The sequence below is a fragment of the Stigmatopora nigra genome, chromosome 4 (genome assembly GCF_051989575.1).
Source record: "Stigmatopora nigra isolate UIUO_SnigA chromosome 4, RoL_Snig_1.1, whole genome shotgun sequence".
Taxonomy (NCBI): Eukaryota; Metazoa; Chordata; class Actinopteri; order Syngnathiformes; family Syngnathidae; genus Stigmatopora; species Stigmatopora nigra.
In genome coordinates, this window is record NC_135511.1 from 2,620,145 (window position 1) to 2,636,486 (window position 16,342).

Consider the following 16,342-nt stretch of genomic DNA (forward strand, 5'->3'; position numbering starts at 1 on the left):
ACCCACAAAATTTGAGACTTGATGAACACTATACCGCTACGAACAAACTTCCTGATTGTGCTAACGTTACGTTCTTTTTTTAATTTGTCTACGCGCAAGCAACACCATTTCGGTTTCGGAACACAAAGGAAATGATTGTACACTTTTATGAAATAAAACAAAATTATGATTTATTTCTTCTTCGTAAGTGACAACTATTGCAGTAATATGAAACATCGGGAGGTGTGGGGGGTTATAGGAGAACATTCGACAATGGAAGTAATTTGGCTGCCACAACATCTTTAACTTCTGGTGAGAAAATTGCAATTTCTGTCATTAATAAGGATCAGGTTCTCATCAAGATAGCCTTATTTATTTTTTCAAATTGAAAAATTTAATATTTTACATTTACAAAAACAATTATATTAACATCCTTATATTGATCCAAATAATGTGCTTTTGATTCATACAGTATCTAAAAAATACTGTTTGCGACGATTTTTCTCTAGATTTTCCCTTAAAGGTAACATTGCGAGAAGGCAATGACATCCCTACAGCTGCGAGAAGGCAATGACGTATCCCTACGCCTGCGGGAAGGCAATGACGTACCCCTACGCCTGCGAGAAGGCAATGAAGTATCCCTACGCCTGCGAGAAGGCAATGACGTATTCCTACGCCTGCGAGAAGGCAATGACATATTCCTATGCCCGCGAGAAGGCCTTGGTGTCACTAAATCGAATTCTGATTGGTTAAATCAACAGTCTTATCGACGCTAGTTTAATGCAGCAGAGCCTGCAGAACTGATTGTGAAGGCCTTGAGGCAGATATCTGACCCTGGCAACAAATAATGGATGAAATGTGATTGGTTAAATGCTTCAATATGAAAAGACACATCTGGAAGCAATGCAACCAGGGGGGAAAGCAATGAAAGGAAGCTAACAGACAATTTGGAATTATTAAGTATTCATGGACAAAATATAAATAACATCAGTCTGTGATTCAGATATTTTTTAGGCCAGCAGAGAAGGCCTTGACGGCACACCAGAAGTAATATACAGACGCACAGATCAATACTTATTAAATCATTGCAAATTGTCTGTTAGCTTTCTTTCATTGTTTTCCCCTGATTACACTGCTTCTAGATGGAAGCTTTTAACCAATCACAATTCAGCCATTATTTGTTGCCAGGCTCAGAAATCTGCCTTAAGGCCTTCACAACCAGTTCTGCAGGCTCTGCTGCATTAAACAAGCTTTGGGTTGCTTTAACCAATCAGATGTTGAGTTAGCGACACCACAATACTTTCTTTAATACTTTCGATACTTTCGCAGGCATAGGTATATGTCATTGCCTTCTCGCTGGCGCAAGGATACGTCATCGCTTTCACCAACGATGATTGGCTAGTGATCGAGTAGGCGGGCCAAAGCAAGAGTGAGCCAGCCAGATTTTGCAGGAAAATCTCCCACTGAGCTCCTTGACTTCCTTCAGCAAAAAAATCTGAGTAAGAGCATGGGGCAGCTGTACACATTAGTGTGTTTGGCAGTGACCATCCCCGTGTCCACTGCTTCTGTCGAATGGACATTTTCAGCACTAAATAGAATCAAAACTTATGCTAGAAATACAACAGGACAGACTAGACTTTCAGCATTAGCTTTGATGTCAATAGAAAATAACTTCTAGATGGACCTGAGACGAACGTGTAATCTGTACGACAAAGTAATTGAACTCTTCTTGAGGAAAGAGAGGAGGATGGATTTTGTGTATAAATAAAAATAATTTTGTTGAGTAAAATGTGTCTATTTTCTGAAATATATAATTTTTTTAGGTTATTATTGAATCGTTTTATGCGTCGCAGCTGAAGCTGCAGTAAAGGTTTTATAGACGTAAAATACTTTATAATTGAGGGTTGGATTGATTCACACGCAGCACTACTGAAGGCCCAGGTGTGAAATGCACGGCCCGCCACTGTAGTTACATAGTAGTCAAACAAGATTTTGGATATGAAATCTCATCTCAATTTTTTAACTGTTTTATCCTCATTAGGGTCGCGGAGGGTGCTGGAGCCAATCCCAGCTGTCTCCAGGCCAGAGCAGGGAAAAAGGAGACAAACAACCATTCACACACACTCATACCTAGGGTCAATTTAGAGTGTCAAATCAGCCTACCGTGCATGTTTTTGGAATGTGGGAGGAAACCAGTGTACCCGGAGGTGAACCTCCAGACAGGTGAACGTGCCCTGGGTTTGAACCCAGGACCCGAGCTGTGAGGCTGACACGCTAACCACTCGCGCCACCGGGCCGCCCCAAATACGAGATTAAACCAACGAAATATTGCAATCGCAGTAGTGGGACATGATTTGACCGTCACTTTTGAACAATCAATGCCGACGTGAACCATGTGACCTCCGCAAAGCTACATAAGTGTCGCATTAATTTTTTCTACAGCGCGGATAGCATAACTCGTTGGAGGCAATGGATATTCAATACATTTAACTGGGGAGTGTGTCGGGCAGCCAAGGGTCTGCAAACTTCCCCAAGTGCTGTTGTGTGTAGGTTTCTGTTTCTGATCCAACACAAACAGTTTACACAATGAGGTTTCTGCTGAAACAAGAAGCACTTAAATGTAATCCATATATTGCACTTCTAAGATACCAGATTGGTGGAAAGGTTTCGTTTCATAGGTTGGAACGAAAATCCCTACCCACTGCAGCCCTTCCAGGACTAGTTTGGAGACCCTCACTGTAGGGCCTCCCAGCCCATCCTATCGTTCTTGATATAGTTTGAATGTTCATTGCCTACAATAGGTGTTTTAAATATCAATTTCCCCCTGTTACTAACCACACCAATATATATTCTGAAACTGGGGCTGAATGGGTTAAGCTAATAACTTTTGAATAGAAGTAGACTCGAGTGAACACTTCGCCTGAAATGGTCAAGCGTGATATGTAGCAGTCCCTTTGTCGTCTTGTCGTGACTTAAATGAAAAGTCTTAAGACTTAAGTGCTACAGGAGCAGCGACATGAACTAAGTCAAAGCCAATTGAAAGCATCACAACAATGCAAGTGTGGAGCAGAAGAATAGCAGCCATGCTTGCATGCTAGTTTAGGATAGTGGCTGGAACGATTGATGAATGCAGTAGTCCAAACGATATTGCAGAGTCATGGTATCAAATAAATCTTCCAATGTGCCTTTAATAGTTAATACAAGGCCACTGTTTCCCTACCACAGGAGCAAAAGTGCTTACGGAGTGGGCAAGTACAACTTCCAACCGAAAGGGGTCTGTAGGTGTTGAAAAGGACGGCCAATGGCGAACCAGCAATGGACCTAAATTCTCAGTAAATAAACAAAAAATACTCACCTACTGATGAAAGTAGATTTTGAGGGTTTACACAGCTACGCCCTGAATTGAATCGAATGCTAAAACAGCTAAAATTTCCGCCATTTTTCGCGAGACCATAGGACCGGCCAGAGCGAGCCACAACAGAGCTTCCGGTTTGGTCATGGCTCCTTTGGAGTAAATTGGTATTCCCGCGTACGGTTACCCTGTTTTGTGTCACCAGTGGTCCGTGGTGAATTTTAAATTGAAAGGTCACCGGACACAAGTTGCATAAGCGTAAATTTGATGAAATCGTCACAATCGCGGTCAAATTTTAGTGTGAAAACGGTTAACGTTGAAAAATATCGAAAAACCTCTCCCGTGATTGTTTTTAGAGGTATTTTTACACATAATTATTGTCATTTCATCATTGTTAAATCAATCACAATAATCATCTATTAGTCTGTTATCTCATTTTCTGAACCGCTTTATCCTCACAAGTGTCGCGGGGGTGCTGGAGCCTATCCCACCTGACTTCGGGCCGAACCCGGGGGGCATCCCAAATCGGTGGGCAGCCGATCGCAGGGCACAAGGAGATGGGCAACAATGCACACACTCATATCTAGGGACAATTTAGACTCTAAAATTTAGAGTCTAAATTGTCCCTAGATATGAGTGTGTGCATTGTTGCCCTAAATTTTAGAGTGTTAGTCTACTATATTCACTAAAAATAATTGGCCTTATTTTATTTATTTAATAAAGGACCGCACAGTAATGCACATATTTATATTCATGTTAATGAACATATATTTATGTAAATATGTAAGTTTGAGGGCTCATTTCCATCTTCAGTCCTTAGTGTAGGTTGAAGATAAACAATAACACATACTAAACACACGCGTCTGCCAGAGAGCAGCAGCTGGAACAGGTTGTGACCAGGGTTGTATGGGTCCACAAATATGTTCCTGGCTCGGCTGAGGTAACGAGGGCTGGTAATGTCCTCCAGTATCTAAGAGAGAGAGTTTAATATTTGAGAGAGAGAGTTTAATATCTAAGTACATTTGACCGCCGACCAAAAGACCAGCGACCAAAAGACCAGCGACCAAAAGACCAGCGACCAAAAGACCGGCGACCAAAGGACTGGTGACCAAAAGACCGGCGACCAAAAGACCGGCGACCAAAAGACCGGCGACCAAAATACCAGCGACCAAAAGACCGGCGACCAAAAGACCGGCGACCAAAAGACCGGCGACCAAAGGACTGGTGACCAAAAGAACGGCGACCAAAAGACCAGCGACCAAACGTCCAGTCACGGAGTGCAACAGGCCTATAGTCACTCAGGCTGTCAATTGTTGGCTTTTTAGGGATAGGGATAATGGTGGAAGATTTCAGGCAGGATGGAATGATGGATTGTTGCAGGGAACAATTGATTTTTTTCTGAAAACTCCTGCCAGCTGGTCAGCACAGGTTTTGAGCAACTTCCTAGGTACTCAGTTTGGGGCCAGCAGCCTTCCTGGTGTTCACAGACCCCATTACCAATCTCACTTCATGTCCCTGAAACTTCAGTGTACTGCTGCAGGGTGGTATCGGGGTGTTGGAACTGGATCTGATTTGTCAGTCTCAAAGCGGGCAAATAAATGGTTCATTTCCTCAGCTAGTGTGGCATCTGCTTTAACAGACATATTATTTTCATTTTAATTGGTAATATGTCATATTCCCTGTCATATCTTTGGGTTATTTCCTGTGAAGTGCCCCTCAATTTTCCTTGTATATGCTGCCTTGGCCTTTTCAATGCCTCTCTTCAGCTCTGCTCTGGCAGCGCTGTATTGCACCTTGTCCCCTGACCTGAAGGCAGTGTTACGGCATTTGATGAGTGCCTGTGTCTCCTTGGTCATCCAGAGTTTTTGGTTAGCCCGTTACTGATAACAACATTCATTTAGAATAACAAGTTACAGATAACAACATTCATTTAGAATAACAAGTTGCAGATAACAACATTCATTTAGAAAAACAAGTTACAGATAACAACATTCAAGAAGTTACAGAAAACAACATTCATTTAGAATAACAAGGAGATTTAATCACGACCAAACAAAGTAGTCTTAACAGTAAGTACTATAATGACAGAAGAAAAAAGTATTTATAACAGTCGATACTGTAATTTACAGCAGCATTGAGATTAATCTTTGAATCATTGAAATAATTTTGAATATATATTGCCTAAAATAATGGGAAATTATTTAAAATTCAAATATTGTCCTTATTGGCACAGATCACTAGAAGTGTGTTCCATGGCATTTTCAGGTATTGTAAGCTCCCTAGTCTGTCTTTTAGTAAGTCTTCCAGTGTTTTTTTCTCACGTAGCAAGAGCGTGTGCATGTGTACATTATATAAGAATATTGAGTAAAGATTAAGGCCAGCACATTACACTACAAACTTGTATTTAGTGCTATGTGCAGCCGGTGGCAGTCCATCCAATATTTTCTATGCTGTTGTAAATTACAGTACTGTTATAAATACTTTTTTTCTTCTGTCATTATAGTACTTACTGTTATGACTACTTTGTTGAATAAATGCGCTTGTTATTCTAAATGAATGTTGTTATCTATAACTTGTTATTCTAAATCAATGTTGTTATCTGTAACTTGTTATTCTAAATTAATGTTGTTATCTGTAACTTGTTATTCTAAATCAATGTTGTTATCTGTAACTTGTTATTCTACATCAATGTTGTTATCTATAACTTGTTATTCTAAATGAATGTTGTTCTCAGTAACGACCGTATAGGGCCCGCGGGCCGAGACTGAAAAACTTGTACACACACACGACCGGGAGTGGGGCAAGCGCGTCAGCAAAATCTCTTTCGGCCGGATAGTCGGTCGGCTAATTAGTTGTTCGGCTAATTCTATGTTCGGCCAGATGCCCCGTCGACTGGTTGGCCCTCGGCCAGACGTCAGTCGGCTAAATGTCTTTCGGCAAGTAGACCGTGTGCCGATTTTTTGGGCTGATTTGGGCTCTGCAGTCTTTTTCTGTGGAGCTTGAGTCCCACAGTGACACAGCGTAGGTCAGCATGCTCACAATGGCAAATCGGTAGAAGGTCACCAGTAGGTTGGTGTTCAGCTCCTCTGAGTTGTTGAGAGCGCACAACTCGCTGAGTCTAAGGACCTCATATCTGTAGGCCGTCTCATTCTCTCTTGTGATCATCCCCACCACCACTATCGTCCGCAAATTTCACATGTTCTCAGGGTGCGTGGGTCTGCGGTCGTGTGTGTAGAGGGAGTAGAGTAGTGGACTCGCCACACAGCCTTGGGGTAAACCGGTGCTGAGCGTTCGGGAGATGACTTCTTGGGTACTGGTACCATGCATGTCTTTGGAACTTGGGAGGAAACCGGAGTAGCCAGAGGAAACCCACGCAAGCCCAGGGAGAACATGCAAACTCTACACAGGTAGACAGACCTGGATTTGAACACATGATCAGTTTGTGTTTTTAATTTTGTCCTGAAGTATTTTGTGAAATTATAGACAGACATAAACAGGACAGACATAATGAAGCTTCTTGGTCAGTTCTCAAAACAACATTCTTTATTTGCAAAGAGAAAAGACAACCTCTCCTCATCCGACTCCTGTTTATCTGCTAATTTTCCAGCAGACAGAAGGGGGTGTTCATTTGAATACAAGGGGGTGGCTTTCAGTTACAAAGGAACATCCATAGTCTTTAGCTAGTTTGATAATTTTGGTCACCTCTCTGGCTTGGGCTAAGGGGAGTTTTATGATGCTACGACCTCTGGACAAATTCCAGATTCAGGAACTGTTTGTTTATAAAACAAACCCTAGTGGGTGTTAATTCAAACATGTGTTAGGGAAGAGATGTCAAGATATAACACTTCCCTCTTAACTATAAGAGCAGGACACTTTGCTGCAACTGTCAGAACACAGGAACAAATGTTTATAAAGAAAACACCAGGGCCATATGCTGTGGTCACACATTACTGTGACCAGGCTACACAAACCAATTTCGTTATGTGCGGCTGTGTATGATGACAATGAAGGTTTTTGATTGATTTTATCAACTTTTTATCAATCAAGGTGAGCGAATTCATGCCACTGTGCCTACTGGCCGTGACCCGACTTGGACGCTCAGCCTTTGGTGGTGACAGAATCTTTTTGTTAGGTTCACCAATAGGCATTCCCAAATACACACACAAATAAAAGAGACAGCACAATCATCTGTGATTTGTTTGCAAGAGAGAATGCAACCAACTAGCCTTCGTCCGGGTTCATTCTGGCGTTACACGCATCTTTTTCCTGTTTATCAGCTTCAAGGACTGTGGTTACAATGGACATCTCATCTCTCAAGAGAGGGGTGGGAAAAAAGGAGTGAGAAGTCGATAGAAGTTTTAGCTCTCAAAACAAATGAAGGTCAAGTTGAGCCGAATGTTCTTCTCCGCATTACAGCAGTCTAAGATGATTCGACCTTCCTGTTGTTTGGTCTAACAAAGGAGCAAGCATTTACATAGTTGCAAGAAAATGTTCTAAAATGACTTTTCTAATGTTAATTAACTAAGTAAAGCAAAGCGCTCTTCATTGCGAGCAAATATATAATAATGTAAGACTAAGAATCCTTAACATTCCCCCATGTTATGATTTACAGTGTTCCCCCGCTACTTCGCGGTTCAGCTATCGCGGATTCAGAGCTTCGCAGATTTTTTGGGAAAAAAGTATTACATTGAAACAACATATTTTACTGTTTTTTATATAACATGAATTTCACTCTCTCTACCCGTATTCTATATGGTGTACTGTATACAGGGGGTAAAAAATGGAATTAAATTCAAACTAAGCATTTTTGAAGGGGAATCCCTACTTCGCAAAAATGCACTTATCGCGGGTGGTCCCGGTCCCCATTAACCGCGATAAGCGAGGGAAAACTGTATTTGTACGTAATCCCACAATCATTTTTTTGACAAATAAAAATACACTTGGGGGAAGTCTGTTGTCTCGATCTTTACCCGAATTCACTTTACTTGTATGTCTGGTCTGAAAAAGGAAGAACAAAATCATTTTCGTCTAATTTATTTTCATAATTTGCATAATCCTGGACATCAATGTTATCACCAATAGGCTGTCTAATAGGCAGATACACTTCTTGCAATTTTGAATTTGTTAGAGCAATTGCCCTAACCACGAGTCCCCATTTAGCATAGAGCGTAAGCAGGGGATAAGACAACACCCACACATTGTCAAAGTATTAGCCAAAACAGATATTGATATCATCTCGATGAAGGCCAAATTTTTACACTTGCTGAATGTCTTATCCCACCAGTCTGTCCAGGCAGATAGTTCCACTCCAGAGTGCCTCTTTGTTTCCGGTTCAGAGTCTGCAGGCCTTCAACGGCCCAGGGACCCATTGGGTGATGTGTCGTCGAGTGCAACATTTCCAAACATTGCACACACCCCCTGTTTCACCAAGAGCATATCAACCGTCCGAAGAATATCAACCATCAGAAGCATATCAACCGCTTTGCCATGAGACTAGTGTAAATAAAATTCTATTCTAGTAACTTTAAATTCATAAGAGTGCAGAAGGGTGCAAGATTAAATATAAGAATACAATTCATATTTCACAACCAGCAAAAGAGAAACTACAATGGGAAACAGAAGGAGCCACTCAACACAAGAACTGTCTCTGTGCAAACAAGCCATGCGTCCCATGATCATTGTTTGAAGTAATTGCCAAATGCCTTTCTTAATGATGTCCATAATTTCTGGTAAAGTCCTTCTGTAAAATAGCTTTTTGAGCAAATCTGCAACCAAATCCATTTGTTTTCCTCCGTTTGGCATTGCGGGTGTAGTTTGCGATCTCTGGCTGGCTCACTTTGGCTTTGGTCTGCCTACTAGTCAATCATAGTTGGTGAAAGCCATGACGTATCCCTCCGCCTGCGAAATGGCCTTGGTGTCACCAAATTGAATTCTGATTGATTAAAGCAACAGTCTTATCAACGCTTGTTTAATGCAGCAGAGCAGAACTGATTGTGAAGGCCTTGAGGCAGATTTCTGACCCTGGCAACAAATAATGGCTGAAATGTGATTGGTTAAATGCTTCAATATGAAAACACACACGGGGAAGAAGTGCAGCCAGGGGGAATAGCAATGAAAGGGAGCTAACAGACAATTTGGAATTCTTTAATATGTATTGATGGACAAAATATAATATATGATTCAGACATATCTTAGGCCAGCAGAGAAGGCCTTGAAGGCCCCGACGGCCCGCCACTGTGTGTATGTATATATATATATATATATATATATATATATATATATATATATATATATATATATATATATATATATATATATATATATATATATATATATATATATATATATATATATATATATATATATATATATATATATATATATATATATATATATATATATATATATATATATATATATATATATATATATATATATATATATATATATATATATATATATATATATATATATATATATATATATATATATATATATATATATATATTTATATATATTGCTACTGTGACAACGAAATTTCCAGAATACGGGATGAATAAAGTTATCCAATCCAATAAAACGCTTGGAGAAAAGACAACAACTGTGGGAGCAATTATTAGAAAATGGAAGACATACAAGACCACTGATAATCTCCCTCGATATGGGGCTCCATGCAAGATCTCAACCCGTGGCAATTTAGAGTGTCCAATCAGCATACCATTTATTCCTTTGGAATGTGGGAGGAAACTAGAGTACCCAAAGAAAACCCACGCAGGCCAGGAGAGATAACATGCAAACTCCACACAGTTGACCGACCCGGATTTGAACCCGGGTCTCCCCGTGTGAGGCCGACGCGCTAACCGCTCATCCGCCGGGCAGCCGCATTTGTTGCATTCTTCTATAAAACAACAGCCAAATTGACTGTTTATAACATGACTACAACGTCAGAGCAAAGACGTCGCTGCCCCGCCCACCACCACGGAACTTCACGTCAGTCTAACCCTATGGGCAATATGTAAACATGGTGACAAGCAGATGAGAAGAGCTCCAACATGGTCTTTGAAAGCCTCGTAGTCGACATCTTAAATAGGTTTCTGGGCGAGTACGTTGTCAACCTTGACAGTTCGCAGCTAAAACTCGGCATCTGGGGAGGTAAATCAACTTTTTTTGTGCTCTTTTAGCTACCGAGGCGGTGTCACTGTGCTCGTAGCTAGTGTGGCATTGATGTTAGCTTGGAGCTTATCCGTCTATATTTCGTATCAACTATTAGGTCTGAAGAAATATAGCAATATGCTTAAAGTTCTGCCGAATGCCTTTACGTGTCTGGATTAATTATAGTTTCCATTTTGAAATAGATTACCGAGATTATCATCGGCAATTACCCGAGCAATGCTAAATATATACATCACACCCTCTGCTACAGAGAACAACACGAAAGAAATATTCTATCCCACTAATTTCATTTCAGCAGGGTAGCCTTAGCACGTCCGACGCCACTTCACATATTTTCGGGCAAGTGGTTACCGCATCAGCCTCACAGCTCTGGGGTCCTAGGTTCAAACCCAGGTCGATGTGTGGAGTTTGCATGTTCTCCCCGGGCCTGCGTGGGGTTTCTCTGGGTACTCCGATTTCCTACCACATTCCAAAGACTTATGGTAGGCTGAAGGCTGTGATTGGCTGGCCACCAATTCAGGGTGTCCCCCGCCTCTGGCCCGAAATCAGCTCCAGCACCCTGCGTCACTCTAGAGAGGATAAGCGGTTCAGAAAATGAGATGAAATGAGATGAATTTGCAGTGGGTCTTCTTTTATTAAAAAAAAAATCAACAAAAATGGCCAAAAAAGTACGATGCAATTTTGACCGTGACTCGATAACTTGGTGGTTACAATTTTAATCACATAAACCTGATTTAATTTGTTCATTAAAACCAATCAAAATCAAATCAAAAGCCTTTATTGTCATCATACACAGCTGCGTATAACAAAATTGGTGGTGCTACTCCACAAAGTGCATTTTCCCAGTGAAGAGAACATAAATAAGTAATATAAAAATATAAAAAGTCATCCTGGCAAGGTAAATTCTAAAATATTGCACAATCTATGATCTTGCACATTGTTATTGCACACCTCGAAGTTATTGCACAGAAGAGATTGTGTGTCGTGCTAACGCAAGTTCTGAGTCCTGATGGCTGTGGAAAAAACTGTCCCTAAGTTTATTTGTCCGTGCTTTGTGAGACCTGTAGCGTCTGGCAGAGGGCAGCTGCTGGAACAGGTTGTGACCAGGGTGGTATGGATCCCTAACAATGGTAGAGAGGACTGGTAATGTCTTCCAGTGAGGGCAGAGAGCAGCCAATGATCTTCTGGGTGGTGTTGATCACTCTTCATGGCTTATCTGTCTGCTTCTGTGCTTCCAGCAGACCACAGTGTAATGCACTATGCCAGGATGCTCTCCACAGTGGCTCAATAGAAGGTTGCCAGAAGCTTAGTGTCCAGGTTGCTTCTCCATAGTACACATCAGTGTCCAAGTAGTCCTGGAGGTTGTGGTGTTCAAAAAGTTCCCAAATGATGTGGGAAAAACAGTCCTGCAGCTGAGAATGGACGTCCTCAGGCCATGTTTTCATTATCTTTATTTGTGGCCTTGTTAGCCTCCGGAGTGGGGTGAATGAGGGGGTGAGGGACAGACAGAAACGATCGGATCCAGCCAGGTGTGGGAGGGGTGTGGCTTGTTTGATGTTAGAAAAAACATGGTCTAGAATTTTATCTCCTCTGGTGTGACACTTCACGTACTGAGTAAACTTTGGCAGAACAGTCTTCAAACATGCTTTGTCGAAGTCACCGGTGACAATAAAGACTCCATTGGGGTGGTCAAGCTGCTGTTTGTTTACAGTCGCTAGCCGGAGGCTAAGTGATAATGTTAGCATCCGGTGGGATGTGAACAGCCATTACAATGATGATCGTTAGCTCCCTAGGTCCTGACCGGACGATTCGCCGAAATAGGTTTAGCCGACAGACGTCTGGCCGAGGGATAATTCGACGAGGGGGCGTTTGGCCAAACGGATAGTTAGCCGACCGGATAGTTGGACGTTGCGCCGACGCGCTCGGCCTGCCCCCGGTCGTGTGTGTGTACATGTTTTTCAACCTTGGTCATTCATTTAGAATAACAAGGGCATTTATTCACGGCCAAAGAAGACAGAAGAAAAAAAGTAGTTGTAATGAAATTGTAAGTCCAGGAATCCTACTCCAGAAAATTTTATACACATTCCCCGTGAAAAATCACCCACCAGAACCGAGTGGTCCCGCTTTTAATACACACCCATACGCAATCTAGACTGGTGTTTAATCGGTAGAAAAAAATTCTCCAGTCATGATATGGGCCATTTTATATCATGATATTTATATACCCTGATAGACTATAATACTTTTTTAATAATTGGGTAAAATTATGCGACAAATGACACCTTCACCTGACTCCCTTTTTTATGAATATACATTAAAATTGACTTGCATTAAATGCTAAATGCATCAAATGGTGCTGAAACCTAAAACTATCCAGTGTGAAAAAAACAGCCTAAGTTAATATATGTAATTATCTACTGATACTCTCAGAATTTTAAGAAGGCTGTTTATTAAGTTAGCGTTTGTGTGCATGTGAAGCGTTGCTATCTTCAATTCACTTGTCTGCTCAATTAGCCGAATGGCTAGGTAGGGAGATCTTAGGTATAATTGGTGGTACTACTACGGCTACAATATGGCAGGGTGACAATGGTCACAATCCTACATGGTGCATTAACTGCTTCAGTAATTTCATTTCGGCTCTTATTGACAGGTGATGTTACACTGAGGAATCTTGAAATTAAGGAAAATGCTCTGGTAAGTCTCATTTCTGTCCAGAAAAAAAAAAATATTAATGCATCTAATTCTCTTTCTAACAGAGTCAATTTGATATTCCTTTTAAAGTGAGAGCAGGACACATAGGTAAGATTGTCTCCTTTTCTTTTTTCCTTTATCTTCCTAATTGACATTTCTCCCACTCTTAATCTTAACAGGGTGCCTGGAACTAAAAATTCCATGGAAGAACCTTTACACACAGTCTGTGGAAGCCACGCTTGATGGCGTCTATCTGCTCATTGTCCCAACAGCAAGTATGCGCAATTCCCATTTGAATTTGTGCGCCTGCCCCGCCATTCACGTCGATAGACGTCCAATTCATCTGAACCGGGACCACGTTTTTCCATAGGCATCGAGTATGATGGGGAAAAGGAAGAAAATCAACTGCAAGAACTGAGGCAGAAAGAACTGCAAAGGATCGAGGAGACCAAGCAGAAGCTTGCCGAGAAAGGTTAGGTTCACTTGGAAAAACAGAATAAAAATGTTGCTACTGGCCATTTTTGTTCTTATATTTGTGTGCTAGAAAACCCTCTGTTGCAGAAACAGGACACTTTTGTAGAGAAGCTGGTCACTCAGATCATCAAAAATGTTCAAGTTAAGATTTCCAACATCCACATACGCTATGAGGATGATGTAAGTTTTCAGCACATATCATGCCAATGAAGATAAAGAATGGAAGTATTGTCAACAGTTGAGATACGATTTTTTTATGCGTATTTTTTTGTCCCAGGTCACCAATCCGCAATGCCCGATGTCCTTTGGTGTATGTCTTAGCAGCCTAAGCCTTCAGGTAATTGCTTGACATTCATTTTGTAAACTTGAATTATTTGGTTTGATCTGGTAAATATAGTAAAACCTGTACACAAAGGCTCCATACCAATAAGGTGACTGAACAGATCTAATAACACAAGCTATTAAATCAATGTAATATTTGGAAACTTATTTAAAAAGAAAAAACAATACAATTTCTCAAAAAAACGTCTTGTACATAATTATTCACCTAATAATTTTGAGGCATTTTCAGGCCATTCACACCACAATTGTCAATGTTGCCAATGTTTTATTTTAAATGTCAAGAAAATTCTAAAGCGCTAAGTTTTCCAAACCGTTAGAAAATATAATTTAAATATCTTTTCTTTCATATAACAATTCACTAATTTGCCACGGCAGACATGTGACGAGGCCTGGAACCCTACTGTTTTGGATGAGAATGCGAGACTTTTCTACAAGGTAATCCTTTGACAAAGACGTTTTGAATTTACGATTTCCACGCGTGATGTACAATCATGCGTTTCTCTAATTATACTCCCTTTCAGTTGGTTCAGCTGGACAAATTGTTTGCCTACTGCAATGTCAACTCGGTGCTCTTCTCCAGCCAAAGTTCAGGCGATGCTCTGGTAAGTGGGAATTTATTTAAATACCCCTTGATAGCACAAAAAGAAGCGTTTTGTCAGAAGACAAAATAAAACAATGTAGTCGCTCTCTTTTGGTCTTTTGATAGCTACGTCTTCAAAGCAGCCTGGATGTCAATGGCTCCTACCCTTCAGACCATGAGTTCAGTGAGTGTCTAATACATTTGCAACTCCAGAAAATTCAGAAAGAATGTGTTTCTGTGCATAGTTAAAATGAAAAACAAAACAAAGCACAATAACCAAATGATGAATATGTGAATATTGGGAGAATGTTAAAATTAGGGCTGCTATAATCAGTTATTTAGTCGACTACTTGTCTTATGTACATTCATGTGTGACTAATGGGTTGATATTGAAAAAACAGAATTTGATTTTTTTTGGGTGTTTTCAATATACCAATACAATATATATTGCAATGTAAAAAAAAAGTATTTTTTTTTTGCATTATATTACAGAATATTGAACTAATGTTTGGGGAGGTAAATTGTAAAAACATTATATTATATCATTATAGTAGTTCTTTTTATATTAGGCGGCCCGGGTAGTGGTTTGCGTGTCGCCCTCACACTTGTGGGACGGGGTTCAAATCCAGGTCGGTCCACCTATGTAGAGTTTGCTTGTTCTCTGCGTGGGTTTTCTCCGGGTACTCCGGTTTCCTCCCAGATTCTAAAGACGTGCATAGTAGGCTAATTGAGCACTCCAAATTGCCCATAGGTCTGAGTGTGAGCGTGAATGGTTGTTTGTTTCCTTATGCCCTGCGATTGACTGGCCACCAGTTTAGGGTGTCCCCCGCCTCTGGCCGGAAGACAGCTGGGATAGGCTCCAGCACCACCGCATCCCTAATAAAGCTAAAGCGGTTCAGAAAATGAAATGAGATGAGATGAGATGAAACAAATGCTCTGATAGCATCAAATTGAGGTAAAGGGGAGTGGAGTGGTCTTCTGAATTTGCAGCTCCCTGTGCGCTGCGATTGCCTGGCCACCAGTTCAGGGTGTCTCCCGCCTCTCAAAGTCAGCTGGGAGAGGCTCATAATGTCATTGTATGAGTTAGAATGAGAGGGATGAAACGAGAGCCCAGTAGAGTAGCGATGTGATGTTCTAAAGTGAGAATCAATGCATCCGTGACAATATTTTCACAATAAAACAATGGATAAGGAAATACTTTACTTTTTGGGGCATTTTATAAGTTAGATCTTATATCATAGATCATTTCATAAGTTTCGTATCTCGAGTCACTTATTTTCATATAAAAAATGTGTAACCTGAAACTTTCGTATCTAAAGCCATTCATAGTAGAGGTATGACTTTTTTTAATTTACTGCTCCACAGTCTTACATCCGATCTCTGCTGGTGCAAAACTTTGCATGAATCCCCGGTCAGATGTGGACTTTTCATCTCCCAAAGTTGACCTCATGGTCAGTCTCAGCGAGGTGGCCATTGAGCTTAACAGACCCCAGGTGAGCACTTTCTAGACTCCATGATGACTGAATCATGATCAGCACATGATGGAGAAAACAAGTTTTAAATGTAAAAAAAAGAAAAAAAAACATGTATTCCCAAATTTAATTTGTAAAAGAAAGGAACCTTCCCCACAATGTAATAAATTGTTTTGAGTGTTTTTTTTTTTGTATATGTTTACACATTTTATTGATAACGGTTAAAAAAAAATCATTGATTAGAAGTGCACAGGTTTTGGCAGATTCTTGTTGCATTTT

At 40.6% G+C, this 16,342-nt stretch overlaps 2 protein-coding genes across 4 annotated transcripts in view; one reads left to right on the top strand and one right to left on the bottom strand.

Annotated features, from left to right (window-relative positions):
• LOC144195232 (zinc finger protein 462-like) overlaps positions 1–3,474 on the bottom strand; it is a 32,155-nt gene extending 28,681 nt beyond the window's left edge. For both annotated transcript variants that reach the window (XM_077714705.1, XM_077714706.1), the window contains exon 1: positions 3,335–3,474. The gene's annotated coding sequence lies outside the window, so the exon portion shown is untranslated. The remainder of the gene's footprint in view (positions 1–3,334) is intronic.
• Positions 3,475–10,289: 6,815 nt separating this feature from the next.
• vps13a (vacuolar protein sorting 13 homolog A) overlaps positions 10,290–16,342 on the top strand; it is an 81,203-nt gene continuing 75,150 nt past the window's right edge. The window contains exons 1-11 of one of the 2 annotated variants that reach the window (XM_077715638.1): positions 10,290–10,483; positions 13,155–13,198; positions 13,261–13,303; positions 13,375–13,470; positions 13,566–13,667; positions 13,740–13,849; positions 13,947–14,006; positions 14,387–14,446; positions 14,533–14,613; positions 14,718–14,775; positions 15,957–16,084. In XM_077715638.1, the coding sequence (XP_077571764.1) occupies positions 10,384–10,483; positions 13,155–13,198; positions 13,261–13,303; positions 13,375–13,470; positions 13,566–13,667; positions 13,740–13,849; positions 13,947–14,006; positions 14,387–14,446; positions 14,533–14,613; positions 14,718–14,775; positions 15,957–16,084 (882 nt within the window). In that variant the 5' untranslated portion in view covers positions 10,290–10,383. The remainder of the gene's footprint in view (positions 10,484–13,154; positions 13,199–13,260; positions 13,304–13,374; positions 13,471–13,565; positions 13,668–13,739; positions 13,850–13,946; positions 14,007–14,386; positions 14,447–14,532; positions 14,614–14,717; positions 14,776–15,956; positions 16,085–16,342) is intronic. The other variant, XM_077715639.1, reaches the window with a different exon arrangement.